Source organism: Antechinus flavipes, chromosome 1 (genome assembly GCF_016432865.1).
Source record: "Antechinus flavipes isolate AdamAnt ecotype Samford, QLD, Australia chromosome 1, AdamAnt_v2, whole genome shotgun sequence".
In the NCBI taxonomy this organism is placed as follows: Eukaryota; Metazoa; Chordata; class Mammalia; order Dasyuromorphia; family Dasyuridae; genus Antechinus; species Antechinus flavipes.
Window position 1 is genome coordinate 237,252,169 of NC_067398.1, and position 20,849 is coordinate 237,273,017.

The window sequence follows — 20,849 nt, forward strand, 5'->3', positions numbered from 1 at the left end:
ATATTTATAATATTTATATAATATATTACTATACATAATATATTATAAATATATATTTTACATATTTGTAAATTTATGTTTGCAAGGCTTTTTTTTTAACCCCAAAACTTGCTTTGGTCTAGCAAGGATTTGCATTTGTGATTTGCAAGAAAAATTCATTTTTAGTTTCTTAATTTCATAACTCCTTGATTTTGTTTCAAAGTTTTTTTTATCCCCCACAAACTTGTTTTGGTTTTATTTGCATTTAATTTACTGTAATGTCCATATCTAGGCCGTACTTCTAAACTGAGATCTTTTAAAAGATATTTTAAAAGGGAAATATGGGTATACATACACTCACAGTGAAAAATAGCATTATTATATGTTATGACTAGGTATTATATAAGCCAAATGTTGGTGAAGAGTATGATCTATGTCTGTTTACTATAAATTATCTACTAGCATCACAGTACTTGAGAACAGTTACTTTTTTGAGAATAATTATTTAGAAAGACAATTATTTTGTTTTAAAGGGTCCTCGCCGACAGGCCATGAAGGAGATATCTATTGATCAAGCAAAATATCAACGATGGCTTATTAAAAACAAGATGAAGGCTTTTTATGCCCCAGTACATGCTGATGATTTGAGAGATGGTGCACAGTACTTAATGCAGGTAAATTGTGTTAAGACTTTTATAAAAGGAATTAAATAGCAACCACAGTGTCTTGTTCCAAGTGTGGCTTTCTTATAGTTATAGCCATCTTATATTAGATGATCAAGGTGATCTTGTAGAATTTGAGACAGAAATGTACCTTAAATATTGTCTAGTCCAAAAATCTCATTCTTTCTTAAATGAAGAAATTGCAAAACAGGAGAGAATTAATTAGGTACTTGACCTGAGAATATGTCCAGTCGCACAGATGGGACAAAAATCCAAGTGCATGATTTCAAATTTTGGCTTTTCATGACAATATCCATTACTAGGTGACTCAGAAAGAAAGTCAGGATCATTCATTGAGAATAATGTTAAATGTATAGGACTGCTTGCCATCTGGGGCGGGGGGAGGGGGTGGAGGGAGGAAGGGGGAAATCGGAACAGAAGTGAGTGCAAGGGATAATGCTGTAAAAAATTACCCTGGCATGGGTTCTGTCAATAAAAAGTTATTTTTAAAAAAAGAGAATAATGTTAAGAGTTGAGTGAAACCTACCTACAATGACAGAGTTTACCATATGTTACAAAAATTATTTCTCTTTTATGTGACCTAGGATATCATCCAGTTTCATATTGATCATTATTACTTCAAACTACATTTTATAAAATATTATTTCTTCTCTTGACAAGAGTTTTATCCTAAACTATTAGAGCTCTTTATGCTTTCTTTTCCTGTCAAATCAGGCAGCCTATATTCTAACATTAATTTTAATTAATTAATTAAATCTTGATGTTAATTAAACATTTCGTGGTGTGTTCATTCCATGTTGCTAAATTTAAATTCACCCTTTCAGTTTTTAAACATATCCTTGATTGTAGAGACATAACATTGAGCACTCAATCTAGTGGTAAAGGAGTTGGAATTACTTCTGCTTTTTTTTTTTTTTTTTTTTTTTGAAGAATCAATAGCATCATTTCAAAAACCTCTGCTTGCTACAGGAAGATATATAAAGACAAAAGAAAGACATATATGTGTGCTTATCCAGATAGCCTCTGAAAAATCTAAATCCTTCCAAAATTCCCTTTCTCATATCTAAGAGAACAAGGAAAATTAATTTAATATTTAATTATCCTTTTAGCTAACATGATAATTTTACATCATATTATTATCTAGAAGAATGGCTATTCATGAAGTGAGTACCAGTAGTGAAAGACAGAAAATATAATATGGTATAATATTTCAGATAGAAATTATAGGGACATGCTAAACTTTAGTAAAGGTTAAATAAAATTCATGCAACTGTGCTAACCAAGTCCACTAAAGATTTATCCCAACTGATTTTATACTCAAACATCCTTCTATGAATTAATTCTTTGGTCCCAGTGAATTTAGCAAACTGCTACTTGTACTTATTAGGAGAAAATGGAGGAAAAAATATAAGATATTGGTGTTTAATTAAAATATGCCTCAAAAAGCCTTTCTCAAGCATATGTTGGAACCATACAAAATTCCTTGACTGAAAATATCTTTTCTTCATTGATTCTTAAGTATTAATATTAAGGTAGACTTATACTTGTGTCATGGAGTAAATCCATTGGACCATCCAAGGGGAGAAAGTAAGGTTTTCCACATGTTTCAGTTTTCAGATGATGATGTTTTGTTTTAATTCAATCCCTGAAATTACCAAGTTTCATCAGTGAGAGTCCAGGCTAATAATGAAATCAGCCTAGCAATGTGCACAGGAAGGATTAAGTGGAAAAATCAAAACTTTGCCCAGATTATGTCAGAGGCAATAGTGCAGTGGATGGCCCACAAAGTCAGTGCAGTTATTTTGAATAGGCAGGTATTTTAAAGTTCCAATTAGGCATTGTTTTGCAACAGTCCTTTTAAAGAGGTCTGACAGATATCAAGACCACTCTCCAGAATACAAATACTTAAAAATCTATAATATTTCTTGAACATATGCTATGTACAAGATTATCTTTTTAATCATAATGATGTCTTACTAGAATAGCTTCTCTAGTTTGAATTATAGGATATATAACTTAAATAAAGTACCCTACTTTCCATTTTGAAAACTCAAAGCACTGTATAGAAGGCTCCCATGTTTAATATTTCATCTGTTCCCATATGCTACCAGTATGATTAAGGGTAAAGATGATATCCCCATTTTACAGATAAGAAAACTGAAGATAAAGACTTGCTAAGATTATATAGATATCTATTGAAAAGACTCTGGAATAGATGCAAAATCATGTGTTTTTTAGCCCTTTTTCCTTTTCATTGTGATAAAGGGATTCAAAAGAGCACACTTGCTAGAATAAATGAGTTTTCAACTACATTTTGAAGAAAGTGAGAAATATAAAAGAGTATTGAGTAAGGAAATATGCAAATGCTAAGGAATAGAGAATGAGAAAATCATATTAATAGAATAATATTACGGAAGCCACCTGCTAGTAGCTGCTGGGGATCTAATTCTAACCAGCAGAATAGATCCCTTCATATGAGAGGATGATAACGATACAAGGAGACTGAGAGACAGTTGCATTCTCCAACCTCTGTCCTCTTCTCTCTTGCCTCAGATTTATTTCATTCCCAATTCACAAGCAACATCTGTGTCAGTAAAGGCTGATTTGCAGTTCCTTCAAGTGTGTAATGATTCACAGCTGTGGGGGCTTTTGGAGAATCAACCTGCCCCTTAATGGTATAGTCCCCTTTAACCCTTTACAGGCTTTCTGGATTCCATACCTAGGTGTGGTCCTTAACAGGTGTAGCAAACAGATTTAGTTGACTGTAACAGTCATTCTGGAGAATAATGGGAAATGGAATTAGTTTTACAAAAGGTAAGGGATAAGCAGTGTTTCTATTGGGCTTATATCCCAAAGAAATACTAAAGAAGGGAAAGGGACCGGTATGTGCCAAAATGTTTGTAGCAGCCCTGTTTGTAGTGGCCAGAAACTGGAAAATGAATGGATGCCCATCAATTGGAGAATGGCTGGGTAAATTGTGGTATATGAATGTTATGGAATATTATTGTTCTGTAAGAAATGACCAGCAGGATGAATACAGAGAGGACTGGCGAGACTTACATGAAGTGATGCTAAGTGAAATGAGCAGAACCAGGAGATCATTATACACTTCGACAATGATATTGTATGAGGACATATTTTGATGGAAGTGGATTTCTTTGACAAAGAGACCTGAGTTTCAATTGATAAATGACGGACAAAAGCAGCTACACCCAAAGAAAGAACACTGGGGAAACGAATGTGATCTATCTACATTTTTGTTTTTCTTCCTGGGTTATTTATACCTTCTGAATCCAATTCTCCCTATGCAACAAGAGAACTGTTCGGTTCTGCAAACATATTGTATCTAGGATATACTGCAACATATCCAACATATAAAGGACTGCTTGCCATCTAGGGGAGGGGAAAAAAAAATCGGAACAGAAACGAGTGTCAATATAAAGTAATTATTAAATAAAAAATTTAAAAAAAAAAAAGGTAAGGGATAGCAGGAGGTAATTATAGAGCATTTTAGGAATAGATAAGAGTTTGGAAGTTTGAAATACTTAGTACTAGGGATTGCTCATTTTTTTTGAATCAGAATGATAGTTTTTAAATGTAACAGAGAAAGATAACTTTAGCTCTTCTGTAAATTAATAGGTAAATAGAGAAGATTCAAGATTGACAAATTAAAATCCAAGTGATTGTAATCTGAAATTTTGCAATGACTGTAGAATTAAAAAAAGGAAGGATAAGAAATTGAGAGTACAAAAACAAAGTGATCATTTTGCAGATGAGATAGGAGTTAAAAGAGACAAAATAATAGATTTTTCATTTATATGAAATAAATGTTAAGATCTCTTTCCTTCGGTTTTATTTTGTATTTTAGGCTGCTGGTCTTGGTCGAATGAAACCAAATACTCTTGTTCTTGGTTTTAAGAAAGATTGGCTACAAACTGATATGAGGGATGTGGATACATATATTAATATTTTTCAGTGAGTACAAGATTTTTATTTTAATTATATTTTTTTTAAAGATTATGTTTTTAAATTGTCATTGTTATTTAAAGCATAGTATTGCTTTCTAAAAATTAGTATGGTATAGTAAACAGAGACTCAGCCTTTAGAGTCAGAAAGACTTACATTCAGATTCCTCTCCTGACAAATATTAGCTTGTGACTAATATGTTAAGATACAGAGGATATTCCAGTCTGCATTGGCAGAAAGCAAACTAAGAGTTGCCTCTACCAGTGAGATCACAGATCTGCTTTTAAAAGTACTATTCTTGAGTCATCCTTTTACAAAATCACATGGAATGGACTATTGTAGCCATTTGGTCCTTTCTTCTTTCTGTCAGGTTATTTATCCATTTGTTTTTTTAGCCATTCGCACCATTTTGAGTTTACTACTAAAATACAACTTGATTTTTATGCTATTCTTAGCTTTGAGGAGTGCCCTTTATAATCTGACTCTAGATTGTACACATTCTATATTCCTGCCACATTGGCATGAGTGTTTTTCTTGATTCATGGGGTCCCATTTCTTGTCTTTCCACAATTTGTTCTCCTTGCCCATCTCTGTCTCTTGGAAGCTATAGCTTTCTTCAAAATTGTTTTCAAGTGTAGTCCTCCTTCAAGAGGTCTTTCTTGGTTCTTGCAGTTGTTACTGTTTCCCCTTCATTATATATTATTTTTCTTACATATTGTATATATTTTTCTGTGAGCATGTAGAATGTGTCGTGAAGACAAGAACTGACTCATTTTCCTGTCCCTAACTCTTGGCATAGTATATGGCACAAAATAGAAATTTGTTGGTTGATGTTAACATTTTTAGCAAATGTTCATTATTTATATTATAAATTATATAGTATAATATAATATGAATTATATTATAATATTATATAATATAATTGAATAATAAGACTATACATTCAATTCAACATTTCAATTTAGCTTTTGGCTTTTTAGCTTGAAGGGTATAATCTCTTCTCTTTTTCACTGCTTTTATAGGAGAAGGAATTTTTACCAGCATCTGTACAATACTCCACTGAGCATAAACATATTTCTAATCATTCATTGTCTTTCTTTTATCCAACTCCTTAATTAGTCTCCAATATTAGGTTGTTTTTCATATCTAAGAGAACTGTTTGAGGAACTTAAACTTTAAGCGACTTCTTGGAGGACACATAGTTAGTATATGTCAGAGGCAAGCTCTGAACCAGGTCTTCCTGACTGAGGCTGGCTTATTGGAGAAGGTTGATGAATTCAAGTCTGGCCCCAGACTTCTAACAAGCTATTTGACTTTGGAAAAATTAAGTGACTTGCTCAGACTCTCTCTGTCTACTTCAGGCTTCTGTAATGAAGATAATAATAGCACCTAATTCACTGGGTTATTATGATGATCAAATGAGGTAACATTTTTTTAAGTACTTAGTACAGTACCTAGCATATAGTTGGTACTGTGTAAATGCTTATTCCCTTCCCTTCCCCTTTTCCCTCTTTGTCCACTGTGTTGCAATTACCACTCTGGTTAATTGATTCTCTAAAATTGAATTCTTATTGTAATAAAACCCTTAGACTTTAGGGATACAAATGGTAGTTTTATCATTGTTGCCTTTTAGAGGAAAGGACATCATAATAGAAATCTAAATTTGGGAGCAGTTGGTTAAGAAAGTGGAATGGAATGTGGATTTTTGAATCGTGATTCAAAATATAGTAATATACTCCTATATAGCAGAGTACATTTACAATTAGGGTTGATGAAGAGTGTCTTTCTGAGTTTTGAAAATCAAATTTTTTAAAGTTCAGATATAAAATGAAGGGAAAGAATAGAAAAAGCCTTTATTAAGCTCTTACAATGTGCCAGATAGTGCTATGTTTTACAGTGTTAGTTCTTTTAATCCCCACAACAATCTTGTGAGATATGTGCTACTTTTATGTTAATTTTACAGTTGTGGAAAGTTGCAGGCAGAGATTAAGTGACTTCTCCAGGGTCACTAGTAAATGCCTGGGATGGCATTTGAATCTAGATCTTCCTGATTCTAGGCCCAGTACTCTTATCTAATGTCCCAAAAGATTAGGAGAGGAATAAAATCACTAACATATCCACCAATCTAGATACCAGCTATTTCTGTAGCAATAGAGATACCCCGAAACCCAAGAAAGAACATAATTATAAAACCTTTAAACTCACATGTCAAATTTTACCTCCCTTTCACTGAAATTTAGAAAGGAAACTTGGAAGTCAAAAGCTGGCCTCCACGCTAGAAAGACCTGGGTTTGAATACCATCTTAAACAACTTGTGTGACCTTGGACCAATAATTTGATTTTTTAGTGCTCTAGCTAGCTCTTTATCAGTCATGCAACAGATGATACAAATGTACAGAATAAAACAATCCCTATTAGTGAGAAAGCTTACATTCTAACAACTCTTAAATTGGGGAGAAAGTACTGACTTGCACTAGTGCCAAAGAGAGAAGTAGAATATCTGATCATAGGGTTTTATGGAGTCACTGAGTTATTTAGTAAAAGGTTACATAATCAAATCTATCTATGTTTTTAGGATAATTACTTTGCTACTGAATGGAAGATAGATTAGAGTAGAAAAAAAAACTTGAGGCAAAACGACCAAGTAGGAGAATATTATAATAGGAAGGAGGTGTTGGAGTGAAAGCCAAAATCTGAGTAGTGACTGTGAATGATAAGAAAGAAATGGATGTGAGCAATCATATGGATTTAGCAATGACTAAGATTTAGCAACTGATTTAGATGTATAGAATAAGGAATCAAGGATGATTCCAAAATGATAACCCTGGATGACTGAAAGAATGGTGGAGCTCTCAGAAGAGTGGAGAGAAAGATTATACACACACTCACGTGAATCTGAATGTTTACTACAAAAGAGAATGTGGGAGAACATCCAGTCCAGATTTGTGATTTAACAGATCAGGAAACCATACCAATATTTTATTTTCATAACTCTGTCCTATTTGCAGTGATGCCTTCGACATCCAATATGGAGTAGTGATTATTCGCTTAAAGGAAGGCTTGGATATTTCTCATCTTCAAGGACAAGGTAAATCTTATATGAAAAAGGTTTGTGGGTTTTTTTTTAAGAACAGATATTTTTATAGTAGTTATAAACACTAGTCAAAAACACTTTTGTGAGAATTTTCTAAAAGAAAAGCAAACCTATATGCACACATAGACACATAAGAAATTTAAGTTAAAACAATGTAATTATAGGTATTTAGAAATATTAAGTATTTCTTAATTAATAATTAAAATTATGCTGGATTTGGAATAAAGTTAGAAGAGATCTGTACTAAATCTCAACTGTGCTACTTCTATTTGATTTTGAACAAGGCATTTAACCTCTCTGGTCTTCAATTTACTCTTTTGTTAAATGAATAAAGTTAGACTCTTTAGGTTTCTTCTTAGCTTTAAATCTATGCTTCTATGGCACCAATGCTTTCTTAATTTGTCGGTAGGTTCTGAATAGTATAAATATTTGAAAGAATTGAAATGCTTGGTCACTTTTGATTAATTTGAAAAAATTGTTAGATATAATAGGTGTATTGAATCACTATATCTTTTCACTCAAGACCTAAAAGCCAATGAATTTGGAGCTTTGTGTTTTTGAGACTTAACTTTACACTTGAGCTGATGTCAACACAGTATACTATAATCAAATCAAATAAATGTTAAATGCTTACTACATGTAGTACTTTGTAAGACCTGAGTGGTAATACAGAGTTTAAATAAGACAGTTTCCATCTTTGCATAGTCTATCAAATATTTTATCACAAAGAAAATCTATAGTACATACATTTAAAATTTTTCTACATAGGTTAACTTGCTCATAAATTTGTAGCATGGGTTTATACTGCCAGGGAATGCTATTAATTATTACAAAGTAGATATCCAACCCATTTTTAGACTATTAAAAAAGTATCAAAATTACATCTTTTAAAAATATTTATCATTTAAGTTAACCTGAAAAGTAAAACTTGTTTTGGCCCCAAAAGTGAGATTCCTAATCAATCTAACTTTTTTTTTTTTTTGGGGGGGGGTGTATTTTGTATATCTCAGAAGAGTTACTATCATCTCAGGAAAAATCTCCAGGTTCTAAGGATGTTGTATTAAGTGTAGAATATAGCAGAAAGACTGATTCTGACACTTCTAAACCATCTGATGAGAAAAGTCCTGTTATGCATAAAGGTAATTTCTCAAAAACATTCACTATTAATACTAATTGTAGATGATCTTCATTTCTGCTTAAATTTTTAATTTCTCCAGAGAAATGTGTTCATAATAATTTGACATATGACCAGTATGCAGCCTAATATAATAACCTTTACCCAGTATCATACTGTTTCTTAAATTAGTTCATTTTCCATATCTAGTACAGATTTGCATTTTGTACTTTCAATTTCAGATGTTAATTTGCCCTTAAGAATTATTCTGGTATCTAGGAACCATCCCACAAAGCTGCAAATACTTAAAGCTAATATAGTAGTATTCAATTTCAGTTAAATTGGGAAAAGGTTCGAAAGTTGAACTCTAAACTTAGGAATTATATGTCTTTGGATGCTGATTATAACTCTGCTACCTTGTGTCTTTGGGAAAGTCACTGAACCTCTTGAATATTTAATTTTCCAAGTTGAAATTATGATGATTAGGGTGTTATGCATTATCTGATTATTTCTGCATGTATAGCATTGATTATTAAGTGATATGCTATTTATATTTTATTAAATTAAAAAGGTTTTTTTTTAACATTGTTTTTATGTGTGGAATGAGAAATACTTAAAATGTCTTTATAGAAACTTCAAAAATGAATATTACATTATATGTAGAGAGGATATTAGTGTAGCAAACAAAATGCAGCACTAGATTTTAGAAGCCTTCTTGTGAAGACTGTAAACCAGCTGTAAACCCTAGGCAGGTCACTTGACTTCTCAGTGCCCTAGGCATATCCGAAAAAACTATAGATTTGCTTATATGAATCTGCCATCATTTAATAAAAGCTTTACATCACTTGTTCCCTATACCAATAATAGGTTGAACTGCAACAACAAAAGGTAAAATTAAGTAATAAATTGTCTCCCCTAAAAGAATAATAGCTCCCCCAGTATCCTTTGCCAAAGAAGCAGCTCTGTAACCCTTAGCACTGATTTGATATATTTAATTACCAAGTATTACCCTATAATATGTGTATATGTTTACACATATATCTGTTTTCTTAGTCATAAGAACTTAAAGATGGGTAAGGATTTTTACAGTTTCTTTCTATATTACAGGAAAGTTTTAGATAACTGATTCCACAAATTTATGCTTTCTGTTTTCATTTTCAAGGATGAAAAAGTAATGAATGACTTCCAAATCTGACTCTCCACCCTGACTCTTCCACCTCTACTCAATCTAGTATCTCCATCTGTCATGCTGCCAGCTTAACTAAGCTAAACATGAGAGTACTTTGTATTTCATCCATCTGTATCATATATATTCCCTTACTTTTCATTTTCCTATTAATAATCACTTTCCTTCCAAATCCCCAAACCTTAATATTATTTCACATCTACTCTCCACATTTTCTACAAAGCTGATATTTCTGCATTTGTGAAATTTCATCTCTTGTTCTCCAATCTCTTAATAATTCTGTTGCAATTTTAATGTTAGCTTTTTTTCTCTTCATGCTAATTAATTTTTTCTCATTTCAAAAAATTGTTAAATATCCCTCTTAATTTTGACTGTCACTCTTTCTTTGGATTCTTTGCTAACATTCTATTTACTTTTTGATTAATTTATTTCTTCTCCTTATATTTCACCTAGAAATTTTTACTTTGTCTTCTCTGCTGGACTTTAGTGACATTTTCTCTTGCCGAAATACATATATTTTTATCTTTGATAGAAAATAAGTTTCCCTAAATTCCATTCAATATTGGCTTTTTTCTTGTGCATAAAATATCTTTCCCAGTCATTCTGCAAAATCCATTAGCAATTGGCATTTATTTTTCAATTTTTAGAATCTAGCAACTTCATATTTATTAGGTATGCCTCAATTCCTTTGTTTATAATCTTTAAAGGCTGGGTTGGTCTATTTTTCTTTGCTAATATGAAAGTATATACCCAAGCCACTAACTATTGTATGTGATTCTTTGTTTTTTTTTATCTATGTGGTCAGTGGAATCAAAAAAGTAGTGTACACACTTAAACAAGTATTAAGTTATATTTTGATTTATAAAACTTAATATCATTATTCAATCAAATCTATTTAAATATAGTTGTATTTTATATAGTTGAAGGTTTTGCTTCTGCTTGCTTATGTGAGTTTTCCCAAAACAATGACAAATTTAATTTAAGGCCATTTCTATTTAAAGCAATACACTAAAGAAATGCAAGTTAAAAATATGTAATTGGAATATGAATTTTTGGTTGGTTACTTTAAATTTGAATATGTGATTTATTAAAAAAAATTACTGATATTTCAAAGTAGTTTACACTTCATTTATAAAGGGGAAAAAAAGCTGTTTAGAAAGACATATCCCCATCTCTTCAATTTCCCAATTATTTCTTTATAGCATATTTCGTGGTTTATATGCATTAAAAGTAGTTCCCATCCCAAAAATTCTTTTAGTCATCAGCATAGTAGAATGTACAATATTTTGTAATTGTGTGATTTATTTACACATGTTACTGTAGCTTAAATTCTACAGTATAAAATTATCTCTTCTACTGATTTTAGTTAGGAATTAACCCCAATGGAAACTTTTGGCATTTTTGCAGGGATAGATTTAAGGAATTTCTTATTTTCAGTAGCTTTAAAGTTGCTGTCCATGATATATCTGCTTTTAAAATCTTAACCCCTCAGTATAAAAAGAAATGGTTCTTAAATATTAACTATTTTCTCATGGACTAGTTTCATACTATGTTTTGTTTAGATATGTGCTGTTAGTTTTTCATTATTTCATTAATAATACAAAAGAAATTAACCTCTATTTTGTATTTTTTAAACAAAATCTAGATGAGGAAGAGGATGGCAAGACTCCAACACAACCACTGTTGAAAAAAGGCAGGCATTTTCCATCTTTTTGTTTCGATCCATTTTTTTCCATGCTGTTAACGCCAATTTTTTTAAGTCTATCTCCATGGTGAGGTTGTAATATAGTTATTTGTGAGTTACAAATTAGAGAAATAATCACTGATTATTTCAACTACATAAAGCAGTTCCATCCAGCAAGAATGAAATCACATAAACAAAATTGTAAAATAAAATGTTATTGGAAATGTTCAAATCCTAAAAGTTAAGACTTTAGTGAATGAATCTTTTTGTTTTGGCCCATGTGTTAGATAATTTGGAGTAAAAAATGAAGAGTTTTCATTCATGACCATAAATTGCATCCATCTAAATCTTTTTTGTAATAAAATTTTATTTTAACTTTTATCATATTTTTCATAGTTCTGCTGAGCCTTGGGAGATACATAATCATCATTAAATTAGAGGGTAGAGGTGAGAGTTTGGAGGAGTGTGGTTTGGTAGCCATATTATTTCATCATGAATGATTTTGTACTCTGCATACATGCCGTAACATTTTGTGGTAGATATTATCATTTAATTGACAGTAATTCTACATTGATGACTAGATTTCCTCCTGTGGATTTCTGCTTTACAAAACTGGTAGTTTTCACAAATAAATATATTGACCTACTCTCAGCTCATTTTTCCTTTATTTTGATTCAAAGATCCTAGAGAACATAATTATTCACCTCTGGTACATTTCATTTCAACCATGCTGTGAGTTCTTTCCTAACCTAATTGCCTATGTACTACTATATAATATCAGGTTATGGGATCCCTATCCCAAACCTCTTCCCCACCCCAAATTTCAAAATATCAAATACCAAGGCAAATCATGAATAGAATGTTTCTCAGTGGGTAGTTTTAACTGTAGATTATTTTTTATAAATTCTTTCATTTAGTCTTTTCAATTTACAGCATACTTTAAAAAATGTTCTTGTGAGCATCAAGTCATCAACAATCCAGATTATAAATTATAGGCCTCAATTTATCCAAATAGTCTAAAAGATTTATAATTTCTTCAGAACTATGTTAGAATTTCTGGGCCAGTTATTAAATGTTAAGTTTTGTTAGTACTTTCAGAACACTAAAAACATTTGGTTTTATATAATTCATTTAAAAATGTTTAAAGTTGATCTATAAGAAATTACATTTATTATAGTTGACACATTGAAAAAAGTAAGCAATATAATCTTTTTTTGCACAAAAGTGAGGAAATGGTAAGAAAAGTGATTAAAGAAACCAAAAAAAATCTTATTTTTTTTTCTTACATATGCTTGTTTCCATTCTTTAGAACCTAAAGGTCCTGCTGCTCCATTAAATGTAGCTGACCAAAGACTTCTTGAAGCTAGTACACAATTTCAAAAAAAACAAGGCAAAAATACTATTGATGTCTGGTGGCTTTTTGATGATGGAGGTGAGATTACTTCTAATTTCAAAATTGATGCTTTTTCCTTAAGAATGTTTTCAGGGGCAGCTAGGTGGTGCAGTAGATAGAGCACCAGCCCTGAAGTCAGGAGGACCGAGTTCAAATCTGGTCTCAGATACTTAACACCTCCTAGTTGTGTTACCCTGGGCAAGTCACTTAACCCCAATTGTCTCAACCCAAAAAAAAAAAAAAAACAAAAAAAAACAAAAAAACAAAAAAACTGTTTTCACTAATTGGCACAGAGTAAATTATTAAATTAAAAATAAATCATATAGAATTGAACATACTTAATGATTTATTGTGTTTTATTATTTAATCAGGTTTGACCTTATTGATACCTTATCTTCTGACAACTAAGAAAAAGTGGAAAGACTGTAAGATCAGAGTATTTATTGGTGGAAAAATAAACAGAATAGATCATGATCGGAGAGCGTAAGTTATTCTAAATGAATATGAATTTTGCTCCTTCAGTGGTGTGTCAGTGTTATAATTTAACTTTAAGATATCTGTAAGATAAACATAAGAGAAAATTCAGAAAACTCATGTTTCAAGTTAATATTGTACTTTAAACATTTGATATTCTACTTATTAGCATTGTAATGTAAATAATTTAAATTGGAAGAAAAATTCCTTTAATGAATTTATCTTAAAATTTTGGCACTTGGGGCAACTAGATGGTTCAATGATAGAGTGTTGGCCCTGAAGTTAGGAGGACCTCAGTTTAAATCCAGCCTCAGACACTTAATACTTCTTAGCTGAGTGACCGTGGGCAAGTCACTTAACCCCAATTGCCTCAGCCAAAAAAAGGCATTCATATATGTGTTTATCTCTATAATTTAGTCAACTAAATATATATACAGTACATAGAGAGAGATATACATATACCTAAACACATAATTTGCATTTATATTTTGATTAAGACTTAGAACCTATAAAAACCTGTAAAACATTGATTGAAATAAGATAAGACATAAGTAGATAAGACACTACTTTACCAGTATCTGTCATAGTCATCCTGTCCTTTGTAATCCCTCTCTGATTCTGTCATATCTCCAGAATCAGTTCCAGTATTAGAAACTTTGTGCCATAGCTAACTTCTGTGCTTCTCCATATAAGAATAGAGTTTTAGAGTATTTTTAAAAAGTAGATTTTTAGAACTTATTGAAAGAGATTAGAAAGGAGTATAGGTAAATCTGATTTGTATAGCATCTTCACACAAATGATCATGTGATTCTATCAGTAGATTAGAAAAGGCTTTTGAAGTAATACAAGCATCATGTTCACAGCATTGAAAGTGTTCAGAATAAAGGGATTGGCCTTAATGTGGTAAACAGTTTCTATCACTGAGAGCTAGCATTATTTGTAATGCTTAAAATACTAGAGCCCTTTTCAGTAAAATTTCGGTTAAGATCAGGGACATTGTTGTTTGATATAATCCAATCTCAATAAGACAAGAAAATCAAATTGAAGAAATAAATTTAGGTAATTAATAGTAATTTAGGGCACACAGAGACCCAAGAGCAGTTGAACATTGTTCATGGCAAGAATGCCAACCACTGCAGAAAATAGTTTCATTCAACAAAACCTACTGGAAAAATTGGAAAGCACTCTTGAGAGAAATTAACCTTAGTGGACAGATTTAAAGTATAAGGAATCTCAAATATAAAAAACATGGCAAGTTCTTCACCAAATACAGGAGAGAGAGGATAGATCATAAAAGATATATGTTTTACAACTTAAAAGCTTTCATTAAAAAAAAAAAAAAAGCAATGCAGTTAGAATTAGAAGGGAAGCAGTAAACTGAGAAAATCTATGTAGCTAAATTTTTTGGATAAAAATATAATAAGACAGATAATATATACAGCAACATGAACAAGAATTCTCCAGTGGATAAAAGGCCAGTGGAAGAAATATAAACTCAAAAATTTAGTGCTTCAATTTATTAGTAAGAGAAAGAAAATTATTTTATGACAAGGACATGCTAATTTTCAGGATTTTGAGAGAGCAATTGGATGAGTATACAAAAGGAAGTAGAGATAAAATCCCCTACCCCAGAGAACTGAAGTACTTCTTGTAAGGTTCTACTAAATAAATTTAGGAAGACTGAGTTCTTGTTTTTCCTATCAACTGATTTCAGCCTTAGTTAAGTATTGAAACTTTTTTTAAAAAAAAATCCTTAAATCTACAACTTTGTGTCTCTGTTTTAGGATGGCAACTTTACTTAGCAAATTCCGAATAGACTTCTCAGACATCATGGTCCTGGGAGATATTAACACAAAGCCCAAGAAAGAAAAGTAAGTTACATAAATATCTTCTTGAACTTGATTAGGTCATGAATGTGTTACTCAGATGAATCATGAGGCATATACCATTCAGAGCTTAATTTTTTTTTAAATGGAAAAAAAAAATTTATAGTCAAAAAACCAAGGTTTAGCCATCCTCTCACTTAATTACCTTTCCTGGAGCTTCACTTTCCTTATCTTTACAGTAATAGGAATGACGATTTGGTTGAAATGCTCTCTAAGGTCTCTTTTACTCCAAATCTTTAATCTTATAACTTCTTTGTTGACAATATATATACAGATAAGTCTTTTGGCTCCTCATGAAAGTTGACACTGATTTCTTCCTTTTCCTTTCTCTTGTGTCACAAGATTTCTTTAAATTCAATCTAAGAACATACAAATATTTGCTAAAATGCACTCAGAATTCATCCATAAAATCAGATTTTACTCAGAATCATCTTTTTCAACACCTTAAAAATGTGGGCTCTTCTTTATTTTAAAGATGTTGTAAAATTGAAACATTTGTTGAGATTTTCTTTTAGAACTATTGTTATTTCTTAATAAGTCATAAGACTTCATGAAATAGTAATTTATAGCATCTTGATTGTCAAATATCTAAATTCATGTAGGTAAGTATGCTTTGTAGTGTCTGTCTGTCTCTGTGTGTGAGAGAGAAAGAGGGAGAGGGAGGAGAAAGAAGATCATCTTTGTGGATGCTCACTTTTTTCATCTTGTGCTACTCTTTTTTTTTTTTTTTTTTTTTTTTAGGTAATGAGTTTAGTGACTTGCCCCATATCACACGGCTGAGGCTGGATTTTAATTCAGGTCCTCCTGATTCCACAGCCAGTGCTTTATTCACTTCACCACTAGCTGCTCCTTCCTGTGCTACTCTTGACCATGGCATCCCCTTACTTGTATGCAGAAAACATGCTTATGCCGGTGGCCTTAGAAGCAACTTGGGATGTAGAGAATATCTAATCTGCTAGTCTCATGTTGGCCTGACAATGCTAGATAGTACAGATTCCTTTTGATTAGCTTATTATGAGAACTGAAGAGGTATAGGAGTTAACTCATTTAACATTGAAATGGAAGCATATTCTAAAATGGCATTACTCTTGTCAAGAAAGGAAGAATACAGTGACTGTCTTTGCTGTCCTAACTATACTTTTAAATCTTCATAGATTGGTATTCTATGATTGCCTTATTTCTCCACTTAGCAAGATCAAGTAGCTTGGGTTTGGGGATTTTTTTTCTTTTTAGCTACAGTAATTTCTAGGCTTTTGAAAATAGTCACAGTGTTGATAGCCACTCAAATAACCACCATTTTTTCTCATGTTTATTTTTCTAATTTGGTGGGGTGGGGTTGTCTTTTTTTATAACAAGTATCCTAAATGCATAGAAAGCTTATTCAGAAATAGTTTCTACCTGAGTTAGCTACTCATGTTTTTGTGATATTATTTGATTCTGACTGTGTCCATTGCCTCCAGACTCTCTTCTTAAAGAAAATATTCCTATTTCTACCAGTATGAGTCTCCTGTGAATTATTGGCATCTTTTGTTTCTTAGATCCAAAACATAATTTTGTTATTCTTTTCCATGCCCACCTTTGCATGGAAGTTACCAACTTGATTTGAGTAGTCTTATCAGATTCTTCATGGGATTCCTTGATTTCCTCATCCTCTACAACAATTGTTGGTGTATAAACTGAAATTATGTCATAGCAGTCTTTCTGCAAATGTTTATGAATCCTATAATACAGGATTCAACAAATTAGATGTTTGGTTCTACAAGCATGGCTATACAAACAGCACTTGGCATAGTGCCTGGCACATAGCACATGCTTAATAAATGTTTGTTGACTATTGAAATTCAGAAAACAAATATTTATTGCTCTCAAGGAGCTCACATTTATTTGTCAGGGAGCATTTATTAAGGTCCTACTAAATGGCAGTCCCTGGGACAGTTGTTTGCTTGTTGTTCCTTTGTTCTCCAAGAAGCCTCAAATGACATCACTCCATTAGAATCCAATTACCATGTGTCCACCTGTGACTGGTCAGACCAGAATGAGCCCAGAGTACTTGGACCACAGGTCAGACACAAATAGTCCTTGTGAGCATTTGGGAGGTACTTTCTAACCTCGTGTTTCTTTACTGATTTTGGCATTGAGGATGCAAATACAAAAAAGAAGCAAACAAATTCTGCTCTCTAGAAAGTGATAATGCCACAGCCTTATGACATAGAGATTTTATCTGAGAACTGAAAATGGCCTTCAAGACCATCTCACCCATCTCTGTCATCTTATAAGTATCACAGGTGACCCCAGGTCTTCTGATTTCCAGAGCTGCTGCTACTGGTGGTAAAATCTTTTACCAATTTTAAAATTACTTTTATCCTAAGGAAACATAGGAGTTGAATTATAGTTTCACAACCAGGAAAAAGCCAGGTTCAAGTCCTGACTAACACACATTGACTGCATAAAACCAAGGAAAGCCACCTATCCTATCAATGGTTAACCAACTCTTCCATTCTCTGAATTGCAGGGGGACCATCTTGAAGCCAAATGAAATCACAGAAAATGAGTGATTTGGTGGAGGGTGTTAGTTACTATCTAGGTACCTTGGGGAGGTCACTTAATCTCTGTTTTCTTCAGTTTGTAAAAAAGGGGGTTGGACTGAATAGCCTGCTAGCCACTAAGGTTCCTTAGTTCTAAGCTATAATCTGATACTATTTAACTAACAAACATAATAAAAATACTGCTCCACTTCACACACAAAGACACTTAAAAAGGAGACAACAGAGCTTATAATGCCACACTTTGTTCTAACATGTTTATCCTACCACCATTACAACTAAAAAAAAAATAGTTGGGAAAAAATCATTGTCAAAAATTCTTTCATTTTGTTTTCCAATATTCATGCATATTATTTTACCTATAAATTTCATTTATACTGTTTATAGTATAACTTAAATATTTATAATCTAATTGCACTGTTAAAAAGCCAACTTCAGAGAAATTAGGTAACAATGTCACAAAATAATCCAACAACCTAGTAAATACTAATAAAGTTTAAGAACTTTTAAGTATTTCAAAGATATTCCAATAAAGGAAAAAAATTACCAGGGAGAAAAAAGGTTATTTGTTTTTCCCCACATAAAAATAGTAGGAATGAGAAGGATAATTATATCTTTCTGAAATGATCATTTCACTATAGAGTTCAACAAATATTCAGCATTTATTAAATGCCAATGAATAAAGCACTATGCCAATTCTTCAGAAGCAAAGGATTGAAAAAAAAACTACTAATGTGGAAAAATATTAATTGGTTGGTTGTTTTTGAATGTATCTCTTTTGCATTATCTCTAAATCCTTTCCTTTCTAGCTAGTTAGCCTATATATATAATAATGATAATTGACATGGTTATAAACATCTTCCAATCCAGCTATAATTTGTAAAGAACCTACTATAAACCTATTTTTCTGTTAATACTCCTGTTTTCCAATTTTATTTTCATCTCATTCTGCCACATTTATTTTAATCACTATTGCCATTTTAACCATATTTTCCCTTTAAATTTTTTTCTACTAAACATTTTTTTCAATTATTTAAAAACTTTTTTTTCATATTTAACCTATATCAAATTGCTTGTTATCTAAGGGAGGGGTGGGGAAGGAGAAAAGTTAGGAATACAAGGTTTTGCAAAGATGAACATTGAAAACTATCTTTGCATGTATTGTGGGGGAGGGTAAGGCTATTTTAAGAAAAAGGAGAGTTGACTGATAACACTTGCCAATATGAATAAAGCAAAAAAAAAAAAAAAACCTTAAAAAATACTTTTTAAAAAGAAGTCCATGTGTGTTTCACGAGAACACCAAAATTAGTGCAAAAAAAAAAAAAAAAGCCACAGAGTGTGGACCAAAGTTAGAGCAGCAGCATGTCTATAGATGTGTATACAAAGAAAATAAATACAAGGAAAAATTAGGGAGAAATGATACTACATTCTAATAGACTTGGTTGTCCCATGAATAAGTATTGCCTTTGAATGTATAATCGAATAAATTCTGCAAACTTCTAATTTGTCTCCATCTTTCCATCTAATTGAAAGTTTTTTCTTCTCATTTCATTTATAGCAAGAATTTAAAGTTTGATATGATTTGATTCCTCCAGTAATATAGTCAATCTTTTGTCACTGGACAAGGATTTCACATGTAGAATCTGAACTAAATATTTATATATTTATCAATGTTTAAAATATCATGTGATTCCTAGTATCCTTTGCCCTTTTCTATCACTGTGCCAGAAAAATACAGCACAGGATCAGGCTATTTGTGTTACATGGGATGTGGATAAATTATCACAGTGTTCAGTCTACTAATGATGAACCACTGTGCATGTAGTTGTGCTGTTCCTTAAAAATCAGACAATCTTAGCACAACTGTACTCAAAGTCCTTTGAGAATGAAAGGACTAGAGTTTGAGCTCCACTAAGATGGCTCTAAATGTCATAGAAGTCTTTTATCTGGGGGCAAAATTAATTGGGGATGGGTAGCAACAATATAAAGGTCAGTCACTTGTGGGGGAGTGGGAGAAATGACACAAAAGCTCTTGCATTGCAGACATAATTATAATGAGAGAAGTTAATCTGTCCCCAAAAAAGTTTAGTCTGCCCCTTTGGGGGTTTTATGGGTAGACAGACTGTAATAGGAATATGTAAAGAGAAGAGGGGAAGGGTTATTGAATATTGCCAAGATAATGGAAAACTTTAGGGTAGAAGAATGGCAGGGAAGACTCCACTGCTACTTCACTCCACTGAGTGCCCACCCATTGGGACAAAGTTTGCCTAAGATAGAACATCAGTAGGATTTGATGAAGAATTATGAAAAAGTATTTACACTTTTTTTTGCCTTTCAGAAAAATTGAGAATGATAACTGATTTTAAATGCTCTCTGTTTCTTTGAAGTATTGTGGCTTTTGAAGAAATGATTGAGCCCTTCAGGCTTCATGAAGATGATAAAGAACAAGATATTGCAGATAAAATGAAAGAAGATGAACCTTGGAGAATAACAGATAATGAGCTTGAACTTTATAAAACAAAGGTATTCTCTTTCTTTATGTAGTCCTACCATGTGTTTTTAAATGTATATTTTTAAAAATAAATTTATTCAGACAAATTGCTAAGGATTTTTTATATCTTTCAGAGTCTTAATTTATTATTGATCATTTATTTACTCTCTTACATTTTTGCTTTCTTTTGTCATTTCTAGAATTGTGAATCCTGATAGGTGATTTTCTAAATTGGAACTAACTTTTCTCCTTTGCCTTTTAGACATACCGCCAGATAAGATTAAATGAGTTATTAAAGGAGCACTCAAGTACAGCTAATATAATTGTTATGTAAGTAAAATGTGCAGTATGCCATT

The 20,849-nt window shown here is 31.9% G+C and overlaps 1 protein-coding gene across 2 annotated transcripts in view; it reads left to right on the top strand.

Annotated features, from left to right (window-relative positions):
* SLC12A2 (solute carrier family 12 member 2) overlaps positions 1-20,849 on the top strand; it is a 113,509-nt gene that overhangs the window by 88,106 nt on the left and 4,554 nt on the right. Inside the window, exons 17-26 of one of the 2 annotated variants that reach the window (XM_051998306.1) lie at positions 513-653; positions 4,531-4,637; positions 7,637-7,716; positions 8,733-8,861; positions 11,668-11,715; positions 13,016-13,138; positions 13,471-13,582; positions 15,358-15,444; positions 20,390-20,525; positions 20,756-20,823. In XM_051998306.1, coding sequence (XP_051854266.1) covers positions 513-653; positions 4,531-4,637; positions 7,637-7,716; positions 8,733-8,861; positions 11,668-11,715; positions 13,016-13,138; positions 13,471-13,582; positions 15,358-15,444; positions 20,390-20,525; positions 20,756-20,823 — 1,031 coding nt within the window. The remainder of the gene's footprint in view (positions 1-512; positions 654-4,530; positions 4,638-7,636; positions 7,717-8,732; positions 8,862-11,667; positions 11,716-13,015; positions 13,139-13,470; positions 13,583-15,357; positions 15,445-20,389; positions 20,526-20,755; positions 20,824-20,849) is intronic. The other variant, XM_051998314.1, reaches the window with a different exon arrangement.